Below are 25,019 nucleotides of genomic sequence, written 5' to 3' on the forward strand. Positions count from 1 at the left end.
TTCAACATAGTCTTTGATAGTACACTTTTCCATATGGATACCAGATTTTATTTTTGATGTAGTATACTATTCACTAGGTAATAATTTAACCTGCTTTCTCAACCCAATAAAATATATCAAATTTCAACAAACATACCATTAAGGTGAAAAGTAAAGCAAGAAGAAAATGAATAATGTTTCTGAAATTGGTAGATGCCAACAATGCAAATTTGAAACATAGATGTACCATTCTTACTCAGCATTTAAATTCAAGTAGAAGTTATTGAATGGTATATAGAGACCTATATTAATTTGTTGACATTTATCTGCCATTTAAAACATTGCATGAAAAAAAAATTTAAGGATTAATAAAACTTGTTTTTTTTTTTAATTCAAAAATGCAAACTTCCTAAAAATTGAGGCTTATTAAAAAAAATCCTAAAGTGGAAAAGCTGTTTGATTTTAGACACACAACTTTGTATAAAAATGCTTAAGCTTCTGTGACATTATTTATAAAAAAACAAACAGTTAAAACATTAAGAACTGGGCTACACAAGTGACATGGATTTTTAAAAATGTATTTACTTGAGGTATAATGTTTCAGCAAAATGTACAAAGGAAGGATGGAAGTTGAGAGTTTAAAATTACCCAAATTGTGATGACTTGAGTACATTTATAAAAACTTTTATGTAGGTACTGTATAAATAAACAGTGTGTCTACAAGTATAATGTTTAGATTAAAAGAAATAAAATACATTCTTTTGTTATATGAGAAAAAGTTGACAGTTTAATATAATGGTGATGTGGGGTTGACAAATTCAAGATGTAGCTAGGCCTCCCCACTTTTTTAAAACTTTTTTTGCATGTGTGTAAAAATAAGTCTGCTTGTCAACTATATACACTAACTTCACTTGCAACATTGTTTAGCCATGAAATACTCCATCTAGAGTAACCATAAAACAAATACATTCTTCATATTTTAATGATATCTTTGTTGAAGCCTTTTTAAATCAAATAAGCTATTTGCAAATTAGCAAGGTAATGCTGAAACCTGCGGCTGAGCATTCTAATACTACATGAGTGAGGCAATGCTGACGGAAGGTGAAATAGAAGAGAAACTATCTGTTGAACTGATGGAGCACAGATGGGTCAACTGATGAAGCTGTCTTCTCCCAGCCATTCCTCTATGGAATTCCCAAGTCCAGCTGAAGTGTGGTCAGTTGACCTAGAGAGGAGATTATGGCATAAAGATCAGTTTGAAGATGGTTGTGGGAACACTGTGTAGTGCTGACTTCAGCTGAGTCAAGATAAAAGAGGTCAACATTAGAGGTAAGGTAGGGAAAGAAAGCAAAGTGGGTAGGGGGTGGAAGGACGCAGAGAGAATGACACTATGTGCCAGTGATGAGAATGTGCGGTGCAAATAGAGGGCAATAAACCAAAATCCAGGAAAAACCAAACAAATGCACCATTTTGACTCATAGTAGTGGGTCCATTTTACTTTCCTTTATGAACCACATGCTCCATCCATTTGGAATACTCCTTCCCAGAATAAAAGCATTTTTCATACATCTTCTTCATTCTCTTTATTCTTCTATTGAAATCTCCCTCTTTCATTTCACCTGGACAAATCTATTTATATTTCAATGTATAGATTGCATATTACTTCTTTTCTGAAGCTTTCCATCTCTCTGACCAAATTAATTCCTCTTGCATCTTTGATAACATAGCGCTTTTATTGTGAGCTTGCTTTTGGAACTTACCACATTATACCCTGGTTCTTTCTAACGATGATTTATGGAGCTCCTTTCCTGCACCAGGCACCATGCTAGGCACTGGAGTCAGAGATAAGTTAGATACAAACCCTGCCCTCAAGGATCTCACATTCTAGAAAGGGGGACAGTGATGTAAACAAAAAATTACACCTTCATATTAAGTGTGACAGTAAAAAAATATACAAGACCCAAATCTAGTGTTGAGAAGGTGGCTAGCTTAATTTAGGGATGGGAGGGTCAGGAAAGACTTGCCAGATGAGCTGGTGGTAGGTCATATTACTACCTGTTTCCTTTATTTTATTGTGAGCTCTTTGAGGAGAGGGGTTAAGTCTCACTCATCTTAGTAATTCATCACCTACTAGTGCCTAGTAGATAGACAAGACCTATCAGTGGAATTTAATCAAACGGGTAGGAATCTGGTTTTAAAGGGCAAAGTGTATAGAAGCCCAATTTCTTTATATTCAGAATCATCTTTTTGTTTGGTTTCATTGGCTCACTCTGTCTCTGGCTGTGCGTTGCTTGCATGTTTGAAATGAAAACCAAGGTCTTTTCTTCGGTCAGGTTGACTATAAACATGGTCATACTATATGAGACATGATTTCAGTGGCTTCATTCTCTCTTTCATTTATAGCTCCTCTTAATATATTAACTCAAAAAAGTATGTTTCTTTAATTAGCTAGTATCAGAAAATTGTTAGAAATAAAATAAACTAAAGATTTTACAGACTTTTTGAAAGATAATGTTTTCCTCTTTGTGGAAACATGTATTTTGTAAATATAAACATTGACTTTAAATAATTATTACAAAGTTAAAATAGAAAGGATGGCTGTCTTTGGCATAAGGCAAGTTATATTTAACACCTTACAACTCAATAAGATGATTTAAGAGTGTCTTTGAAGCCACGAAACTTGATAGATTTCCATTAAAGTAAAATTGAATTGTGTGTAAAAAGTGATTTCATAAAACAAAGATTTCAAAATATTATACTATTCACTCCACAATAATGCTTGCTTATGACCTTCAGGATTGGAAATTTTAATAACAAATTATCAGGTGTCTTTGTATATCCTGAATAAACCCAAAGTGGTTATGATAATGGCACATTATAGAATTTCATACCCATATTTTCTTTTTAGGTATGACATAAAAGTAACAATATTTAATTTAAAGGGCATAAAAATTCACATCATCACCATGAATACAGATCCCAGTTTACAGATGACGACAATGCAGAAATCTGAGAGCTGATTATGTAGCAACCTGACTGGTTCTCAGCATTTTCTACACTTATATTCCTTGACATCATATGCTAGAGGGAACAGTAAAGACATCTGCATTCAAATATTTTGAAGAAATGTGTATTTAGCAACTGAATACATGCTAAAAGGAATAATTTACAGCAGCAGTTTCATTACATTTTCTCTCCAGTTTTGTAGTTCCCATCTGAAATGCAATGATAAATACAGATATGGAACATATTTACTACCTGGAAAAAAAACATGCTCATTAAAATGGGCACACACTTTCTGCCCTTAAATAGCACATAAACCACCTTGTCACCCCTGTGGGAAACCTGGCATTTTAGGATGATGTCGAACACACTGGAACGGAGTACCTATAAAAAGTTGCATTTTACACTCTTCTTCTTTTCAAAATTATTTACATCTCTTTGCCTAATGTGTAGGTAGCAAAAATATTAAACACATACCATTGAAAATCACTAAATAATACATAAAAAGTACTATTAAGTGTGCATTTACATGCATTTACATTTTACATTTCATTTCAACTGGGCCATAATGTCTCTGCTGCGATGTACCTTTTTCCTGTCTTAGGCTTGCTGTCATCATTTGCTTAAGGACACACGAGTTTCTTAACTTGGTTTCAACTCTGATGATCCATGCATATGTCAGTCTATTTAAACTAAGTTGAATGGGACATTATTTTTCGTGCAACCTGTCCCCTCTCAATACACATTGGCAAAAGATTACTACTGTCGTAAGAGTTATTTACCTGCAAGTTATATCTATAATTTTCTCTGAAAATGTAGACCTGACAGCTTACGAAGACATGCCAGTAGATTTGTTAGTTTTTGTTTCTTTTTATTGAAGTCTAGGCTTGCTTGCCATGGGTATTTCATAATGCTAAACACAAAGCACTCAGATATTGGAAGACATCCTGAAATTATCTCTATCCCTTCAAATCTTTTATTTTTGAAGACTAATAAGAACTAAGATACTTTTGTTATTGCAAATAAATTTGTTTCAGTTGAAAATACAGAAGAAAATGAAATATTGAATTTTAGTAAAGATGCTCTATAAAAATAAAAGAATGACCTATTTTTGGAAAACTCTTTGTTCTTTGATTTATATTTCACTTTTCCCTCTCTACATGAGTGTGTTCTTCAAATAATTTAAAATTAGCTAACGCTGGAAGATGTAGTTCTAAAAGTAATACTGTATTAATAAATGGAGCCTATAATTGAATGCTGAATATTTTTAGGCTTTCATTTGAAACAAGTGTCAACAAATTGTTTATTCAAGGTAATCATTAAAACTGTAACATGAGCTTCCACCTGTGAAAACTTTCAGCTGATAAATTTTAGAAAATTCACTGTAGTCTGAGGTGAGAAATTAATGCTGAGTTAATTAGAATCCCAAGACAGAGTTAGAATTTCAATGCTGCTTTCACTGAGTAGCAATAGGAAGTTTCTTTTGCATTTTTGTGCAAGTTGAAGGGCCTAGGGAGGGATTTCTGGCAAGGGGAATGCAGTGCAAAAGAAACTACTGTAATGCTGATGGCTTTGTACACCTTGAAGTCACTGATTCTCAAGGAATCATCTTGGGACAATAAAGCAGGCAAGACCTTAATTAATAATCTTTTACCTTATTTTATAACTTCTTGCAGGAGACAGAATTTTACATGATTTAAGTGTGGATTGTGTCCTGGAAAATAGTTTGTATAAAAGTCACTCCTACTGACATGAAAAGAATTAATGTACTTTAGACAGAAAATTGTCTTAATGAGAGATAAGAGGCAGTTGATACAGCTGTAAATAGAGTTGAGAAATTTGCTTTTAAGATATTGTTTTTAAAATCACTGATCTCTCTTTTTAAAAAATATTAGGTGACACAGATGTAATTCCTAATGGATTCACGAGAGAGAGAGTTTTTATGTCTGAAATATAATGCAGGGATTTAAGCTCAGAATTAAGAGACATTTTCTATTAATATTATATTAAGATAGTGCTTATTAATTTCATGAAATGTGTGCAGTTTCTTTTCTCCTCATTGATTCATTAGATACAACAAAATGCATTTAACAAATCGATTTGTTTCTTTCCTTTTTGGGGGAATTAAATGCTCTGTTTTTCTAAGAATATTATGCAGGTTAAAAAATTAATTTAGATATACTTAAAGAAGGAGAGGTGCTATTTGTTTGAAACCTTCAGAGAAATAAAGCATAATTTATATCCAGGTTTTAGGAATTCTAATGACGTGTATATATTTCTAAAACAACATCAGCTATCCTTCTTGCAGAACTGAAAACAAAATGTTGAAAAAAAGCAGCACAGAATTGGAATTTTTAAAACAAAAACTATATAGCACAATAATTGTAAGACAAAAACCTACTCTAGCTTAGAAAAGAGCTAAATTTTACTGCATATTTGTCATGGTACATTTAAATTATAGTTTTAATAAAATACATCTTTAGATCAAAGCTGAAAGAAGACATCAGTAGTAGATCAGTGTATTCCATTTTTCTTCTGGATGATGGATGGTTTATGTTTTTCATATTTCCACAGACCATTTCATTCAGTATCATTTTACTCCTCCGGTACATATAAACAGGAGTGCTGGTAGACAAAAATATCATGAATCCAACCACGCTTTGGAATATTCATCAGCTTAGTAAATCCATGCAGTTTATTTTAAAGTTTTAGTTCAATAAAATGGCTTTGCTGATGCATTTTTTTCTTCTTTAGATGGCAATATGGCAAGTGACATTTTTATTTCTCAGGCAAAGAAGAAAGCGAAACCTGTACAGTGAAATCCCATAGGAAATGTTAAGTCTGCTACAGTGAACATCTGCGTTCACCTGACCTCTCTTATGTGTTGGCATTAGGAAGAAAGCCTGTTAGGGAAGTTACTCATGGACTTAATTTATAATTGGTGGAACTCAGTTGCATTTCCCACCGTTGTAAACATCCACATAATGCCATGAAAAAAGTTCATGTATATTGCATTATTTTTCCAGTTACTGTCTTAGGCTAGTTTCTACTTGTGTGAGGTTTCTAGAGGTAATGCAGCTCAGACACTCCTAGGTGCCCTCTCAAATTCGTGGGTCCTCCTGTTTCTACCTTTCTTATTTTCCTGTAAGTGTTTCCATTTGTTACTGTTCCCTTGGGTATGTCCTGGCCTTTGCCGACGCTGTTTTCGGTCCCTTTTCCAAACTTGTTCACAGAACTCATCCATTGTGTTCAGGTTGGGGTGGTTGATGAGCTGCATGAAGTCTCTGTACCAGACCTTCTGGCTGGGTGTCATGCTGTTGGACATCTCTTTGGTCTTAGAGCCATCTCCGTCATCATCTTTATGAAGAAGTTCTTCCAAGTGCTCTGTGTCAATGACTTCCAGGGTCACCTTAAGAAGAGTTTGCATGAATCCATGTTCCACCGCATGACACAGGTAATTGCCTGAATCCTTCCTCTGTAAGCTGCGCAGCAGAAGGCCTTGTTCAGTTCTGATGATATGATCATCCACTCTGATCTAGCAGAGGAAAAAAAGGCAGTAAAAATATACATATTTGAAAAAAATATAAGTCCTGAAACTCTGTCTCAGTAAAAATTTAGATTATGTGTTGAGGCACATTGTAACAGTTAATAAAATTTCTAGCTTATGAGATATAACATTTTTCTATCAGGAAAAAAGTTATAAATGTCCGTCAATTGTTTTTAAGAGGCGTTGCAAAATATGGGTTGCCTACGGTTTTAATAAAATTTCTCATTATAATAATTTAAAATATTCAAGATAAAAGGAGGAAAGTACAAAGATATACTTTATTTTGTACATTTGAAAGATTGCATATAAATATAGGAGAAAGTTAACATTAAATATTGGAATTGGAAATACAGAACTATGATAGTAGAAAACAATGCAGTGTTAAAATGAACACATAAAATTTGAAAAAAGAAAATACAAAAACCAGCAGTTGAGTAAGTAGATAAAGCATGGGATGACATGCTTGATAATTATTATTTATTCAGATTCCTAGGTCTTAGATGTGATGCAAAAATGCAGACATGCTCTTGAATATATCTAACCTCACTTTTATTTTGAATAGTTTGAATCAGATTTCTGAAAGCTGTTTGGTAATCTACAGAATCAACCTTGACATTTGTGTGATGTGATTACATATTTAACAACTGCTTCAGGTGTCAAAAAAGATAATGGGAGAATTTTTACTTTTATATTCAGATTATGTTTGTAAAACTGTCTGCACATAATACATTTTAAAATCGCCTACATAGTCTAGTTACCCTTATTTAATGCTTTTAAAAAGTTCAGAGTTCTCACTGACATTTTCTCTGCACAATTCTTTAATATTACAGAGGAATAAATGTATCCATTGTGGAGGAAGCTCTGTCTGATGCTACATGCAGATTTCATATCAGAGGTCATACTGGGGCATTAAATACTTCATCCTAAACCTACTACTCCCTTTCCAAAGCCTGACTTTCCCATTGGAGGTGGAAGTTAATGGAGAAAGAAAAATACACATTTGGATAGCAGCATTAATTGAACAAAAGTTAAAATTACTAGGAGGGCCTGGCTGGGCATGGCTCAGTGGTTGAGCGTCGACCCAGGATCGGTGATCGGGGTTTGATTCCCGGTCAGGGCACATGCCCTGGTTGAGGGGTTGATCCCCAGTTGGGGGTGTGTAGGAGGCAGCCGATCAATGACTTTCTCATCATTGATGTTTCTATCTGACTCTCCCTCTCCTTTCCTCTCTCTGAAATCACTAAAGATATATTTTTAAAAAATTACTAGGAGGATTTGTTTTTTCAGTGCACAAATATAAATAACACAATTGCCTAGTAGATAACTACAGAAAGAAGAAAGAAGATTCTAAAATATATCCCCAAATGGCTTCTGGGACAAAACTCACTTTTGTTTCTCCAACTCTTAGCACAAAGCCTGTCATATAATCAGCCTTCAATGAAAATTAATGAATGAGCTATTATTAAGTTAAGAAAAGAATAAAGATTCACAGTACTTTTCCCCCCACTCATGTCAACCATGCTGGGGTCACTTAGCATATATTAGATAGAAATAATCCAGTTAATTTCATTCCTATACCTCTTCTTTTCTCTCTTCATTTCTCCTCTGGAACTGCCAATAGACCAGAGCTCGCTGTGACTTTGGGCTGCATTCCAGAAAAGTGCTACTGTTTTCCACTCCATAGATGATTCTTTCTTCAAGGCTGTGGCCATGGTGCTTATCTGTTCAGTGAAGGAGAAATGAAATGAGAAAATGTTAGAGAAATAAACTCAACTTTCCAAAGTATTTATTTGGAAATTCAGGAGGTAAATGCATTGCCAAGTTGGAAGTCTTTTTCAAATTGATTGAGGATGGCAGAAATGTTGAGGATGTAAGGTTTCAGAACCCAAGTGCTTATCAAAATAAACATTATTGGTATGGGTTATATAAGGCATGCACAGATATTTGTCTACCAGAAAATAGCATTACAGTAACAAAATCAGTCATGTGTGCAGAATGACTATACATTTTTAGGTGCCATGATAAAGCTCTCCAAGAAATTATTTTCACCGTAAACTCTATTTTCTGATTAATGGGGCCAGTTCATATTGTACTATTTTCCAGCAGAAAAGTTATTCAACTGGGCTTTTGAAAATAAGATCTTTCCTCTTTGTATTTGTTTTTTATCTGTAAAATTAAATTCCCCAACCAATATTTATCTGGTATTTTACAAAAGGTAGAGTCCAGGAAGTTTATACTCCCTGCCAATGACCCCTAAGTAATCCCCCAGTTTGTTCTGAAGATCACTTGGTGTGAAATGTTTGGGATGGCTCAGAAGAGAGATGCACGGTTCTAATGCAATGTGGTTTCAATTGTCCTTATTTAAAAATGACACATCTTTTAGTATTTTGAAGAATTAAGCTGAAGAATATGGCAAGAGTATATAATAAAATGCAGCAATAAGAAATCCTATTTCCTGATTAAGTTTCTATTATTTTACCCTTTATGTAACCTCCTTCAATGTGGTAAATGAAACATAGTTAAGATCAAAAGTATGACACAAGGAGTGTAGGTAAAACTCATTTAGAGTAAAAAAACCTTATTATCTTGTATAATCCTGTTTCCATTATGACATCCTGTACAATCTGGAACTCATTATATTAATTTAGAAAATAATAAATATATTTTCACATGCACAGAGGGCTGACAGTATAGACAGATGAACATTTTTTGTTCTCTACTTCAAACTTAGCTAGAATTTTGATTTAAAAGTTTCTCCCCCTTTTTTTGGCATCACTTTGACAGTTTTACTCTCCTTATAATCAACTGAGTACTTTTGTCTGTCATAAACAATATGATTTGTTCTCACTAGGTTTAAAACTTTCCAAAATCCTGCTTCCATCCAATCCCTGTACACAGCCGATGTCCATCAAGTCTCACCCTGCCTACAATCAACCTTCTGCCTCCCTTTGCTATCTCCAGGGATGTCAACCTCAGTGCTTTTTCCTCTGTTGTCCCAGGTGTGAAATAAAGCTCTTTTAGTATTGAGAAGTATCTGTCCCTTCTTATTTAAAAGATCAATCCCTTAGAAATAGGAAAAAATAGGAAATGACTGAAATGTAAAGAAACAATATTTAACTGATTTGAAGTCACTTTTTTCCATATTGAAGATATATATTTTTTTCAATATCTACATTGAACATGGTATCATTTTTTCTCTGAAATTATTAGTATATCTTTGATTGAATAGATATGGCATGTGTTGCTCTGCTAGTTTGCAAGACATCTGCTTCCCTGGGTAGAGATAAATTGAATCTTTATGCCCAACAGGGACTGGAATATCTCCTTTGATTGAAGAGCTACCATGAATGATTAAAATGCCTTATCACAGAGGTCAATATACTTTAAATTAAATACTTTTCCCCCCTGCTAATTGCTATGAAGTTTAAATGTTTTTGATTTAGAAATCCTTTAAGTTGGAATATTAGTCTTAAAAATGAAGGAAATCTGCGATAAGCAACAACATAGATGGACCTTGAGAACGTGCTAAGTGAAATAAGCCACTCACTAAAAAACAAGTGCTGTATGATCCCATCTATACGGGGTATCTAAAATAGTCAAATTCCTAGAAGCTGAGAGTAGAGTGTTGGTTGCCAGGGTGGGAGGAAAGGGAAGTGTGGAGTCCCTCATCAATGAGTATATAGTCTCAGTTATGCAAGATGAGTAAGGCTTTAAGGCTGCTAAACAAAATTGTGCTTATAATGATCAGTGCTGTACTGTACACTTAAAAATTGTTAAGAAGGTCGATCTCATTTAGGTGTTTTCACATCAATAAAATAAAAAAGTAAAAAAAGTTTTAATTTAATAAAGAAAATCATTTTACTTTTAGGAAGAGAGTTTTCTAAATATTAATGAAACCATAAGATCTATGGCAACATGACAACATAGAAAAAAATCTATTAGATCCAGAAACAAACAACACAGTGATCCATTAATACCTTCTGGTTTAGCAACCGTGCCTCCCAGGCCTACTTTTCTTGTAGAATTGTCTCTCACTTAATCTCTTACTATAAATATCTATAGAAATATAAGGTATAAGTAAGTTATTGATCTCAAACATAGAACTCTTTAAATACTTTAGCATACAGTTGCCCCACAGCTAAGAACAATGTAACGTATAATAAGAAAGATGAGACTTTGCTATTAATATATTATCAATCAGGTACATTTAAAAAACTCACTAAGTTGTCTTCTTCCCAATTAATTTAATCATACTATCTGGTCCATAGAGAGCTTTTGGGTAACCTTTCTAATAGTCCTGAGAAACCTGCTCAGATTTTAGTTTCTCTTTAAGATTTCCCTAGTGACAGCAAACATTTCCAGAAGTGTGTGTGTGTGCGCATGCACACACACACACACACACACACACACACACACACACACAGAATTCTCTACATAAATGCTTCCTTATATTTAAAAAAATATTTCATTTTATCTGCTACATATCGATAGGAGAATTGAAAATAAGATATTATCTGAGTTAATCAAGAACTTACACCAAGTTGTATTTAGTTTAATATAACAAAAGTTCTTGGACATTTTCAAGAAACATCATAACATTCAGGTACTTTTCTACCTGAGTAAGAAAAGAACCACAGTTGATGAGTTTGGTACATTGGCTTGGGGCCTTTGGTTAGTTTGCCTTGATCACTACTCTTGCCAGCATGTCAGGATTCATTCCCCTCTAACTTTGCTCTTTCTATCTCTCCTTTGTCCAAATAAAAAGCAAAAGAAAATCTTTTAGTTAGTAGTCAGTAAGCCAGAAGTCCTGTCATATTAACTTCAATAATAGCCAGTATGCAGAGGTACTATTGCCTTTCATTGGTTTGAGATCCCCCTATTTTATGTTTTGTTGGGTCCTGCTGCCATCAGCAACATTAGCAAAAGGTAATATCCACTGAATACAATTGTTTCTGTTAATTCCACTGCAGTAGAATGTTTCTATCCTCAGTAACTTTTAATTTCAACTGGAACTTTCATTTGGGTGCTCAGCCAAGCATTTATATATTTGTAATTACCTGCAGCCATACTTTTCTGTTAATTTCCCCATACCTGACTCCTTATAAACAGATATCCAATACATATTTTATAAAGAATGATTAGAAGGCACTCAATAAATACCTTTTACCTTCCCTAACCATTCTATCTCAACTGCTTGATCAAATTTCATACAATGTCAGAAACATTAGAGGTCCAATAACGATGTGTTTCTCTATCCATCCTTTAGGATCTCCCTTCTTTCTTCTCCCTGCCCCCCAATCTTTCTCTCTCTCTCTCTCAAAAAAAAAAAAAAGAAATTATAAACAGGAACAATATTTTGCTTCTTGTCTTCTAACCTTACTAGATTTAGATTTTTAATGTTTTTGTGGTATACAAACATACTATCATATCAACTGTTTATTAAAGCAAATAGCTCTACATAGGAATGGCAGCATGGCAGAGATATGCTGTAAGTATTTTTCAAAGCATATACTGCTGAACTCATAATTACCCAGAATAAATCAAAAGCTCAACTGAGAAAGCGTTGTTGACTAAAGAGTTCCCAAAGCATAAAAAATCTTGCAGAATCAAGGTAAGAATAACCTATAGTATCCTTTGGATTAAACTAGGTGATCTGAGAGCTGTTTACATAGAATGCATTATGTTAATCCCATGATATAATTGATTTTATCAAATTGTGCTGTGTGCGGTCCCTTTGATTTGCTCACTATTTTTATGTCACGATGTTTTTGAGTACGGTGTTCATCACATAGTGTTTCTCGATGTTCATCTTTACTTTTTTTTCTTTCTTTCTAGTGTTAGTTTTTAGGAACTATTGAGATTTTCATGAACAATTTATCTTTATTTTTTGGGCCCTCACAGGCTCAGTGCCCCAACAATTTATTTTTTAATGTATTTTGTGATTCATCAGTTGATCATATTTCCGCCTCTACATTGGCAAAATAAAATCTGTTAGTAAATTTTATATCTTACCCTTATAACTTCTCGATAAATATGTTTTTCCTGCAATCCTGCTTTTGTTCTCTGCTCCCATACTTGCTTTGCTTGTGTGACATTATTGCTAACTTTATTTTATATTTATTTTTAATCAAATAATTGAAAATTGTCTTAAATATATTAGGTCATTTAACAATTATAGATAACAAAATATTTATAACCCTTTAAGATATCTTCTTTGTTGTTCATAAATTATATCTACATAAAAATAACAGTATAATGTCTGGATGCAGAAATAATCATAAACATGTGAGGTGATATTGTTATTGCTGTTCTTGTGATACTTTCAATTGTTAATTCACTCAAAATTTAGAATCTTTTATTGAGAATTCATACTAGACAAATTATGAACCCCTTCCCAACATCAATTTTACTCCCCCACACCGGAAAAAGTATTTCCTCTTTTATGCTTTCTAAAAATCTCTTTTTGCATATATCTTTAGAGCACATGTAATCTTATTATTATAACTGTTTATTAATCTAGTTATCTTCCTTCATACTGTATGTTCTATAAGAGTTAATAACCCTTCGCTGAAGTTTGCTGAATGGCAAATCCAAGCGAATATTTACTCTGCATTTAAAGCTGAAATCTCATGTAACTTTGACATCATCAAGACAGTTATCATAATTTTATTGAAAATTATTTAAAATTTAATCAATTAAAAAGGGCATCGGGTTTATTTATTTTTTTGGGGGGGGAGGCATAGGGTTTATAACCCTGACTATGGCAGAATACATTGATAAATCACTGTTAAATGTAAACATTTCAAACTTTTTAAATTCTTTAAGTTTTAGAATGTTACAACAGTGGATTTGAGATAATGTGGGAGAAAATAATGACTAATCAAGTATACTCCAAAATCAAAAATTCCAAATATGAGATAACATGAGAAAAAATTGATAAATCAAATTAATACGTTCTCATATATCTCCAGGGACACCTAAATCTCTAAAGGATGTCCTTGCCAGTGAATATTCTTGTAGATTTCCAGAAAGAAAGCAATCTCAATTTACTCCATTTTAAAATACATTTCACACTTACAAAGCAACTGTTTGAATACAAAATTTTGTCTTGAAAATTATCAGTAGAGAAGAAGAGTCTATTTATTAAATTTGCATAATGAATTCTCATGGGTTGAATTGAATATTTAGAGCAAAATAGTCAAGAACAGCAAACATTAAAATAATTTTAAAAGCCCCACACTGTGTTTGAATAACACAATGTTACAATATGTTGCAGCTGTTAATGACAAGAAATAATGTTTTTAAGGAAGCAATCTTCAATTAATCATTTCCTCTTTTAGTGGAATAATTTATGGAAATGAAATGAGCCTAATAAACCAGAAAGAATGGGAGGAAAGAAAGAAGTTAAATAAATTGCTTCCTTTTGTAACAACAAAAAGTCATGATATCCATCATTTGGCCAGAAATATCATGTTGCTCAAGGCCTTATTTAGTATTTGATTCTCTCCCAATAAAGCAGAAACAGAAGGCATCATGTTTCAGCTTTCCATTTATTTCACTCTCCATTTTAACCCCATAAATGTCTTCCAAGATGGAAATGTTAATAATGTAAGAATCTTTAAAAAAATTGATGTCATGTAGAAAAGACAAAGGTGGGCGAGTTAGTCAACCATATGTTTATCCAACTATTTGATCTCTGTTATCATTTTTGATGGCCTCCCATTTATGTTATTGAAAAGTGGAATTTCATAAATAATATAAAAATAAAACAATTTGGTGGAAGGTCAAATGGTTGTAAATTATTTTAAATATTTAGCAAATTCAGTTAATTACTGAACTACATAAGGAGAAATCTAATTCCAGTTGTTTTCATCACATTGTAATTTTAATATTTTATGGTATAATTTTTTCCCTTCAATAATATTTGCTATTAAAGTTCAAGCAAAGAAGGAAAAGAAGAGTTGCCCATCAATTCTTGGTGACATAGAAAATTGCAGATATGCACTATTTTAAAAAAATATGTTTTTACTGATTTCAGAGAGAGAGGAAGGAGAGGGAGAGAAAGAGAGAGACATAGATCAGCTGCCTTCTGCACACCCTCTCTTGGGGATCAAGCCTGCAACCTGGGCATGTACCCTGACCGGGAATTCAATCCTCAACATTTTGGTGCATGGGAGGATGCTCAGCCAACTGCGCCACACTGGCCAGGGCTCAGATATGCACTTCTTAAGTGTAAACATCATTACTTAAATCTTCCTTACTAGATTCTAGATGATTATCTTCAGAAATAGTATAGGCACTTTATCAATAAGAAAGACTCTAATTTGGCTTCAAGTAGTAAATTGTCTCTCTTTAAGTAGCAGTAGCTAAAAAAGGCATTTCATAGATGATCACCAACTCTTGGGAAGACATAATATATTTAAGAATAAAAAAATTGAAGACAAAAATTTCATTCATTTTAACATTTATTTATATTTTGGGATATAATACTAAGATAGCAATGGACTTAATTTCATATATTGCAGTGCACTTAAAAAACAAATTCTGTAGTCTGTTCTAAGCTATATAATGGATCCTGTTTGTTTATTTATCAAGATAATGCTTAATACAATGCTTCTCCACTGTTTTGTGTGATGTTTATACCAACCAGTTTCTCTGTAAATGTCTGTTGAATGTTAGTTTGCATGCATACATCTAGAAATGAGCACATCTGAATATGAAACTCCATGTGCATAATACATCTACTTGTCAAGTACAAAAAATACTCAAGTAATAAAACTTGAGTGGGAATGCAGCAGCCACTATGGAAAACAGTATGGAGTTTCTTCAAAAGATTAAAAATTGACCTACCATTTGACACAGTGATCCCACTTCTAGAAATATATCCTAAGGAACCCCAAACACCATTCACAAAGAACTTTTATGCACCCCTATGTTCATAGCAGTGCAATTCACTATAGCTAAGATCTGGAAACACCCCAAGTGCCCATCAGTAGATGAGTGGATAAAAATGCTGTGGCAGATTTATACCCTGGAATACTATGCGGCTGTGAAGAGGAAGGACCTTTAGAGCTTTGGCACAGCATGGAGGGAACTAGAGAGTATTATGCTAAGTGAAATGAGCCAGTAGGAGAAGGAAAAGTAACAAACTATCTTGCTTATATGTGGAATATAATAAACAAAATAAACTGATGAACAAAGTGGATCCAGTAATATAGAAGCTTGGAACAAACTGAGGGATCTCAGGGGGGAGGCAGGGAGTTGTATGTGGATGGGGAGAAATTAATCAGGGAACTTGTATGTTTACGGGCATAGCCCATGGATGTGGACATTGGTGTGGGGAGGGCTTGGGGGTGGGATGGATGTGGGGTGGAGGGGATCAGCAGGGTTAAAAGGGAGACATCTGTAATGGTCTCAACAATAAAGGTAATGTAAAAAAAATTAAAATTTTAAACTACTTTGTTTTAAGCCCTAATTTAAGATTTGTCTCTGGTGTTGGGAAATATTTATCAACCAGTATATAGCATTTAAAATTTTATAATTGAACTAGTTTCCAATCTTCCTTGAATCCACAGATACCTGTGGATTTGTGTTTAAAATATTCTTGTCGGTATGTAGTTAGGTAGATGAATAAATGACAGATAGATATGACCAGGGTATTTTAATTTTATTGTTTATAGGTAATTATTGTTTCAGAGAGAGACAATAGTACCTTATTTTTTAGAGATTTATTAATTTAAAATATGAAAATGAAATTGAGGCATTATGAAGTTATTATAAAGCCATCTGAATAGTTATATTTAATGTTGGGCTTACTATCTTGTGATGCTAGAGGCTGCAATGCTTTGTTGCCTAGAGCAGCTGAAACTCAATTACTTAAAAAGCAACACCAATAGGAAGAAATCTGCTGTAATGTTAATTTACTCTATACTGAGCATCTGATATGTCTTTTTTCATAATTGTATAGCAAATGCTTTAGCAAGAAAGCACACATAATTTATATGCCAGAGTAAAATTATCAGGAGCATTTATATTTAAAGACAGGAAACATGGGCTCTGATGTTAAATTTACTTTTTCCTAAGAGGTATGATAGGAGATGATGGAAAATACCCATTTGCTGAAGCAGAAACCTTCCATAAGCAATAATGAAAATCCAGTCTTCCATTTTAATGTTTTCTTTATAAGTTTTAGAACTTAAAAAATACAGCATACTTAAAATTTTTCTCTTTACAATGGTTAAATTTAGGTGTAAAAACACTTGGGTGATCTCTGATGACATATTTAAAAACTTTAATGAAGAACAATGATGGCATAAAATATTTCAAACTTCTTATTCAGGTTGGATGGCCATGTCTGTGCACATATATTATGAATAATTGGATTATTTACTTAAGATAGTATCAGAAGATCACTGTTGTGATGATTATCTCCCATGAAAATAGTTTCAAAAAAGGTTTACAAAAGTTATAGAAGATAATACTGTAGTAAGTTCATTCTAGATGTACACTTCTTCATATTTTAAGATCTCTGATATCTGAATATGTCTAACAGTAGCTCTTGATATGAGCTGAAGTTGCTATCTTCCAGAAAAAAATTTGTTCTTCTGCAAGACACATGAGACCCTACTAATCTGCTATCCCTTTAAAGTCTTGTCTGAGATTTTCAGTCCACCCTGTTGATCAATTCAGAAAATAAACCTTCATGACTTCACCTTGTGGTTCAAGGACTATTTCCTCCCCTTTTCACTACCCATAATTGTGGTTGAAACTGGCACATTTCCTTGGTATCTTCTTCTTCATGGGAATTTATTTATCTTTTTAAAAAATTTATCTTTATTGTTGATAGTATTACAGATGTGTCCCCCCATTGATCCCCTCCACCTGGCATCCCCCCTGCTCCCCGCCGCCTCTAGGCCCTCTCCACACTATGCATCCTGGCTTGATACTGGGACCATCTATTAGATTGCCCTGTTGGGGCAGCTTTTCTTGTTTAGCAGTACATAAAATAATGATGTATGTTACATTCAGTGACATCTTAAACTTGATATAATTTGGTAATTTATTAAAATTAGGGATTTTTTCAGGGCTTACATAATGCTCATCTATCAAATCTTGAGGCTTCTCTTGGGGCTAAATACTCAGGTCCATATTTGGATTTTTCTACATGTATAAAAGAAGCCAAAGCACAGACCAGGTTAGCATTGCTACAAAATACTAAATTTACAACTCTGCAGACTATAAAAATGACACTGCCAAAGATAGTTTATGAAATTTTGATGCCAACCAAGACATAAATTGAGCAAGTTGTGGAGATAATTAAGAAGATTGAATTCTGCAGATGTTTTACTATGGGACACTAGAAAGGAAATGCACATATGTAGAACAGCCAAGGGAACTACTGCAAAGTGAAATGCAATGTTGACATTAAACTAGAAGTTAGGATATAAAATATTTCAAAGATTCAAAAATCTAAGATGATGTTAATTTAAAAACAAAACAAAACTTATAGTGTGGTTTTTCCTTCTCTGGATATGTAGATCATAGTATGACTCATCCCTGTTTAGTAAGGAAGGGGACGGGGAGGTAGTTTAAAGGTAAATTGACTCAGCTACTCGTGTTCTTGAATGCAAAGTCAGACCAGCTCCAATTTTGTGCACAACAGTTATTCTAGGGAAGGAAACATTCTGCAAAAACCTGAGGTTTGTTTTTAGCATTCTGTATGAGGTGTGACGGGGAGGATACGAAGGTCTGCCAGCACATATATATTTAGGTTTTTATACTAAAATTTCCCTAGGTGAATGACCACAAGCAAGGGAAGAGAGAGGTCTGGATCAAGGGGAAGTGGAGCTGGAGTCCTCTGTTTCGCCTAGGCCAGCTCACCGTCAGGGCTGCCTTTAAGCAGAGGGAGCAGAGTGCTGAGTGAGTGTTAAAGGTTTCATCAAGTGGAAAATTTCTTTCACTTAATTCTGAATTATTTCATATAGTCTCTCTATTAGAACCTCAAGATATATAAAATATAGAGTGTTACAAAGTATGTTTACCATCACAGCTGGAACTGATTGTCCTGAAGTGTATAATTTCGCTTCAAGTTGCTTAGCAGCTTTTTGTGAAAACATATCTTTATGTTTCCATATGAGTACAAATATTTTATTTCATGTGAGATGTGACATTAGCAAGACAACATACATGACTTAATAGGGCTGAGTTCTGGATTTCTGCCCATTTTACTTTCAAGTATTGATAACACCTATTCCAAGATAATTCACTGATTCCCAAGGTAAGACTCAGCCTGGCCATACGGGTATGCCTGACTTAGTTTCCAGACATTTAAAATTTACTATAATCTTTGGTATATATATATTTTTATGCTTGGTCAATTATGAAACAAGTAGACAAGGAATTAAGAAGCCTTCAAAAAGGGAATGTTTTACTGCTGCAGAGCTTCTTGGACTGTTTTACCATTTCCTCCCATATATCATAAGCATCTACTTAGGGTTGTTCACACACACACACCACCCAGGAACATTGGACCACAGCAATTCTTTTTCCTCTTTACAGCATGCAATTCGATGGAAAAGTCAGAGGGAAACTTGATTCATGTTTATTTTATTTTTTATAGATAAACAATTCTATATTACCAATTTTTTATAGGCTTTCACTAATCTAATTTCAGCAAAAAAAGAATTTTAAAATCTGAAGCACTCTCTAATGCCTAGTCACTCAACAGTCAACAACATTAATCTATTCACAGTTTCACTTTTAAAAAAGGAAATAAGTCTTTGGTCAGCTTTTCCTTGTATATGTACACTCATAATTCCAGCATATATATAATTAAAAAAAAAATACTAACGGATTTTGAAGGGACCGGATTTCTAAAAAATGGATGTATCTGTAAAATATTGTATTAAAACTGTATTGTATTAAAATTGTAAAATAATTTATTGTATTAATCAGTAAAATATAAATATACATTTATATATAAAATTCTGTAGCAATCTTTGAAATATAGCATAGCAGCCTACATATACTGACATGTAATAATTATTTATTAATTGATATTTCTTAAGAGATTTTATTTCTGAATATGTTAATAACAATGTATGAGAAATCATTTTTATAAAAACAACAGATGTTATTTAGTTCAGATCACTACTGAAAAACAAAACAATAAGTATCTGTGCTATAGCTTGAAGTATTTAGATCATTCAACAAATATTTATTAAATAGCTACATGATATTTATTATCATGATATTCATGACTTCATCTGTTACAGCCCTAGAGATATGAGAGTGAGCAAAATAACAAGGCCCGTACCAGTGTGGAGATTAAAGTCTGATGAAAAATGAGCTCTAGGTACATCATCTTATTTCTTCTATTTCCAGTTATTATCATCATCTTCTCCATAGCTAAGCAAATAGATTCTTTAATACAGTGAATCCATATTTTGTAAGACTGCATAGCTTAAATAGTGCTTATCATAATTCAAAATTTTTACATGAAGTAGATTAATAGAAGGCCAGTGAATGCTTTGTTGTCCACCTGAGTTATGCCATTTGAAAAAATTAAGGAGGGTAAGTCAATAACGCACTATATCTGTACAATGACAAAAATTCATAACATTTTACTCCAATAGAGTGGTATTTTTTTTCTTTAAAATTAAAACAATAACAGACAGGAAAGTCCTTGGCAAGAAAATTTTGCAAGCAAAATGGACCCAAAATATAGGCTAAATTCATGGCTACCTGTCTCCCGGTATTGGGATCCTCCAAACACCCCTGTGGGTGTTCATTAACTAGATACTAGTACATACAGGATACATGAGAGGGGATCTGGCTTTCCGAAAAGTAGCTAGATTTTGGAAGGCATGCTAGGGTGCTACTTATGCAGTGTGTTTTCTTTTGTTACATTCATGAAACATTAATTCTACATGCAGAATTAGTAGATCAAATCCAAGTTAAATGATAAAAATATTAGATCTTCCTTTAAGATTAATGTAAAATGCACCAAAAAAGTTAATGAGATAATTATGTTCAATTTACAGTTTAGCTATTTTTAACTATGAATTCTTTGTAACAGTGATGTCATTGATAAGTTTCCCCAGCAGAGGGAAGCACAGCTTCATTATTATTTTTATAAAGGGTTGAAGTGGGAGAGAGATATTCTACATTTTTACTCCATTTTAAATGAAGATTGGTTGGTATTTCAGCATTAAATGAGGAACTTGACATTAAACAGGTCTTGACATCTTTTAGGAGGCATCAAATGGACTTGGTCCGAAATCCCCAGTTCAAGAGAATATTGCATTAGTAAATCAGCGTGAAGACATGGGAATTATCTTCTACTTGACTAGGATATCCAATAACAATATATTGGGGATCATCAGCATGTTAATGATTATTTTGCATGACTTATTTTAAGAGTACACTTTTTTCTTTGACATATTTGAATGAATATGTTTATTGCCTACTACTCTCACGTGACTACTATATATGAAAGCATGTACATAAACTGGCTTCTTTTGCTAATATGAGAACATAGAGCTTTATTGAAATCTTTAATTTATCATACCTACAAGAATAAGACATAATTTATTTTTTTGTGTTCTTTAGAATTTTCTTTGTTCTTGATTTTCTTTCCCTTTAGTTGCATTTCTGTAAGTATTCTGGGAAAGGTGTGTGCCCTGCATATGTGTGGATATGCACTATTTCTTGAGATTTTATCCTGGTGTTAGCAGGCTGAAAGATGAAAAATGTTGTAACTTACCATGGTGTTGTAAGTCTGAACAGTGAGTTAGTGGGTCTCCATTTCTTATATCTTGTCGTCTTGTGCGTCTAAAACAATTCATTTAAAAGTTATTATTGTATTTTTGTTCTCTCTTGGGAATTGTCATAAGAATTAAGGTGAATAAAAAATCAAAGACTCTTTTAAGAGTTTATTGAAAGAGATACATCTGTGTCTGACTAAAGGATTTTTTAAAAGTAGCTCATTGTATCTGTAATAGCAGTCTCCAAGATGATAAAAATGGGGAACAGTATACAAATGTATTAACAATGTGTTAAAAGTCTTTCAAAGTCATTGATAATGAAAATTCATTTTTTTTCCTACTGGCTATCAATCAATAAGAATCTAACATCTAGAAAATCCTAGATTCTTAACATCTTAAATTCTGATTCTGAGCCAAGATCACAAAATATAGAATAGCAACCCATTTCTTCAATAAACAGAATTAAATGTGTGTTTTTTCTGACCACTAATGAGGGAATAAGCTTGAAACTTAAAACTCAAGCGAATATTCTCTCTCTCTTAACACATATATATAATTTCATAAATAGACTTTTGTTAAGTTTAAAAGTATTAAGATTATGGATTGTATTTTTAAGCTAGTTTTTAATTTTCTTTCATGGTTGCTATAACAACCCATTTAAAACAAAATATTTCATTTATGATCGTAGGGCTATGATTGCAAACCAATTTACCTGCGAAGTGAGTGAAAGAAGGAAAGCAAAAACATGCATTGAAGAGTGAGGCCTCTTTTTTGTCAGAGGAAGGCAAGAGAGAAGACAATGAAAGAAAAGCCCACTTTGCTAGAAAAATCTAAATGAGTTTCCCTACATTGTACCGCTCAGATCATGTTAGTCGCAGTACATTCTGGGTGTCCTGTCTGCGCTTAGCTGACAGTTGACCGGGAAGAAGGAGGGTGGCTCTAGCCATTGTGGTGCAAACAAGATGTGTAGTTCCAGAAAGAGGCTGGAAATGGAGACTGGCTCTGTGTAACAGACTGGAAAAGATTGGGGACACTTGCCCAACTGTTTTCTGCATCTATTTTAATGGGTATTGTCTTTCTGTAAAGTTAGTTACAATCCCTGAAAAGAGCTCTCACAAGGGCCACTGAGAATTGCAAACATGGAATTTTTTACTGTATTCGTAAATTTAGAAGTCAAAGTATTTATAGATTCCTATTTGTAGAATTGATGAGACTGTCAACAGATGTTGCACATTTCAAAATTGAGCCAACAAGAGAACTTGTGAAACATGAACCACAAAGCACTTGGGAAGGCATTTTTTACTGCATCTTAAGCTTTTGAAAAATGCCATCACAAAGAATATATAAATAATGTGAGATCTCTAAACATCCTTTTCAAAGACACATGCAGTTGGATTAAGTAAAATCTGCAAGGCACAACAAAATGTGTTAATAATAATCCCTTCAATCATGGACTGCAGATATGCAATAAGCATATTTCAAAATATATAACATACAGCTTTTTAACATATGATAGCTGTAGTTATGATTTTTAATCCTTCATAGCTTAAAATTAAAATGGTTACTAAATCAGTCACATTTCCTCTCACATGGGAAGGAAATAATAGTCAATTTTAGTTCAAACATGAATTCACATTTTTTGAGCAACATTAAAAGCCCTATAGAGTGAAATGATTTTAGGAACCATAAAATTTTAATCAAATAATTAAGTGCTGTAAAAACTGCACATTGTAATTTTTTAAACTATCCATGGTATCATTAATCAACAATAAATATCTCCACACTAAGTTTTTGTTTGAAATTTACACTTTTAGCAAAATCAATAGGTATATGAAAATGATACAAATATTTCATCTCAATTCTGAACGTTAAAGGCTTAAGAAAACTGTACTTACTAAATGGGATAGGCTAATACTACATTTACATTTAATATTATTAACTATGTTTTCATCCATATGGACTGATTATATGATAAATTAAAGTTGTAGATGATTTACCACTATAGTCAATGTTATCTAAAGTGTGGAATCAACAGGTTTCAGTAGATATTAGGGCAATTTCTTTCCCTTAATATTTTTCCAAACATTTAAAATGAAGCAAATGTTGTACAACACACTTCACTAGCAATGAAAAATATACATGTTCATAGCTTCTTGTAAAACATTAACTACGATAATAAAAAACAAATTTTATTGCTCTTAAAATGCCTTTGCTTGATAATGCTGATTTCTATTTTATGTTTCAGTAGTTCAGTGTACATACTATTAATCTTTAGGTTTATTTTTGCAAGATATTTTATATTACTTTCATCTATCAATGCTGGGTTTTTTAAATAGTGGTAAATATCAACACAGCCATAAAGTGGTAGAAAACATGTTGAGATAACTATTTAGTTAACGTAAGAAAATGTTTTTATTTTTTAAAGCAAAAGTAAATCAAGTTTGTATACAACTTTTAGGATGTGCTAAGAGTTTCCTGAAGTATAACTGAGCCTCTTGAATATAACACTATGTCAAATGATCAAATGTCTGTTCCTAAGGCATTCAGTCTCCCAGACAGCAACTTAGTTATGTTTTCTGTAAATATGTTTTAGATAAAGTCTGGGCATACCTTCACATCTTTTATTCAAGCATGGCCTAAAAAATACTTTAAAGTTTTTTCAAAAGTATACTTAAAATATTTGTATAATAGATATATACAGATTGATAAATATTTTATTATGTAGTTTTATATTTTCATGATACTATGATAATATAGCAGCCTTTAAATTTGGAGGGTCAACTAAAGATATATTTGGGTCAAATAAAGATGTATTTTGATCCCAGTTAATCAACGTTTTACAAAATGTGGCACTTTCAAACCTAAAAACAATTCTTTTAAACTTTTTATAATTGGGTCCCTGTGTACTCTCTAAGACTCTAAAGGGAAATAAATAATTTTGTCTGAGAATTTTCTGTACATCCAAGGACATAAATTGCCTTATTACGATTTAAAACCAAGATAGGCTGTTGCTGGATTGAAAAAGAAGGACATTTGTGTCAAAAAGCACAAAGTCCAGTCTAGTTTCTGTTTGTGACTTTTTTCTGTGGCTTTGACCCTCAGTTTTCCCCCCGGTGTAAAATGAAGTTGCACAACTCAATAATTTCCAAGTATAAACATTCAAGGACATTACTGTGATGCTGTAGATGTCCTCCAGTCATTTATTAAAACCATTTGTCCCATGACATTTGTACCCAACTATCCTATTATACATATTTCTCATTGGTTCCACTAATTAAGGAAAAAGAAAAACAAACCTCTAAGCCTCTTTCTGTGCATCAAAAAAAGTTGGCATACTTCTATGAAGAGCGCTGTTTCACAACTGAAACCAAGTACGATAAACAGCAGACACTGTGTCGCTTTCTAATGTCCTGCCTACCTCTTCGCAGTAGGGAAGTAGCGGGAGCAGGAGGCCCCGTCCCAGGCACAGTAGGGGTCCCGGGCCAGGCAGCACTCGGCGCAGGCCTTCCCGTAGACGTCGCACCGGTGGAGGGGCAGCTGGGCCACCCCCGCCGTGGAGCCAAGATACAGCTGTTGCTGTAGAAAGAATAGCAACATTTGTTATGACAAAACGATCTTGTTTTCCAGACGTATTAAAAAAAAAAGTTTATACATGTCAGAGAGAAATTTATGTTTGTGGGTTTAAAAAATCTCGGTAGTTTCTTCAAAGGCCTGGCAGATGATGT

The 25,019-nt window shown here is 33.3% G+C and overlaps 1 protein-coding gene across 7 annotated transcripts in view; it reads right to left on the minus strand.

The window, feature by feature from the left end:
• Positions 1-1,482: 1,482 nt before the first annotated feature.
• Positions 1,483-25,019, minus strand: part of SEMA3A (semaphorin 3A) — a 441,509-nt gene continuing 417,972 nt past the window's right edge. For all 7 annotated transcript variants that reach the window (XM_081148088.1, XM_081148091.1, XM_081148089.1 and 4 more), the window contains 4 exons: positions 24,713-24,870; positions 21,294-21,361; positions 8,108-8,250; positions 1,483-6,517 (listed from right to left, as the gene is read on the minus strand). In XM_081148088.1, the coding sequence (XP_081004214.1) occupies positions 6,062-6,517; positions 8,108-8,250; positions 21,294-21,361; positions 24,713-24,870 (825 nt within the window). In that variant the 3' untranslated portion in view covers positions 1,483-6,061. The remainder of the gene's footprint in view (positions 6,518-8,107; positions 8,251-21,293; positions 21,362-24,712; positions 24,871-25,019) is intronic.

This window comes from Miniopterus schreibersii (genome assembly GCF_964146895.1).
Source record: "Miniopterus schreibersii genome assembly, chromosome: 9".
Taxonomy (NCBI): Eukaryota; Metazoa; Chordata; class Mammalia; order Chiroptera; family Miniopteridae; genus Miniopterus; species Miniopterus schreibersii.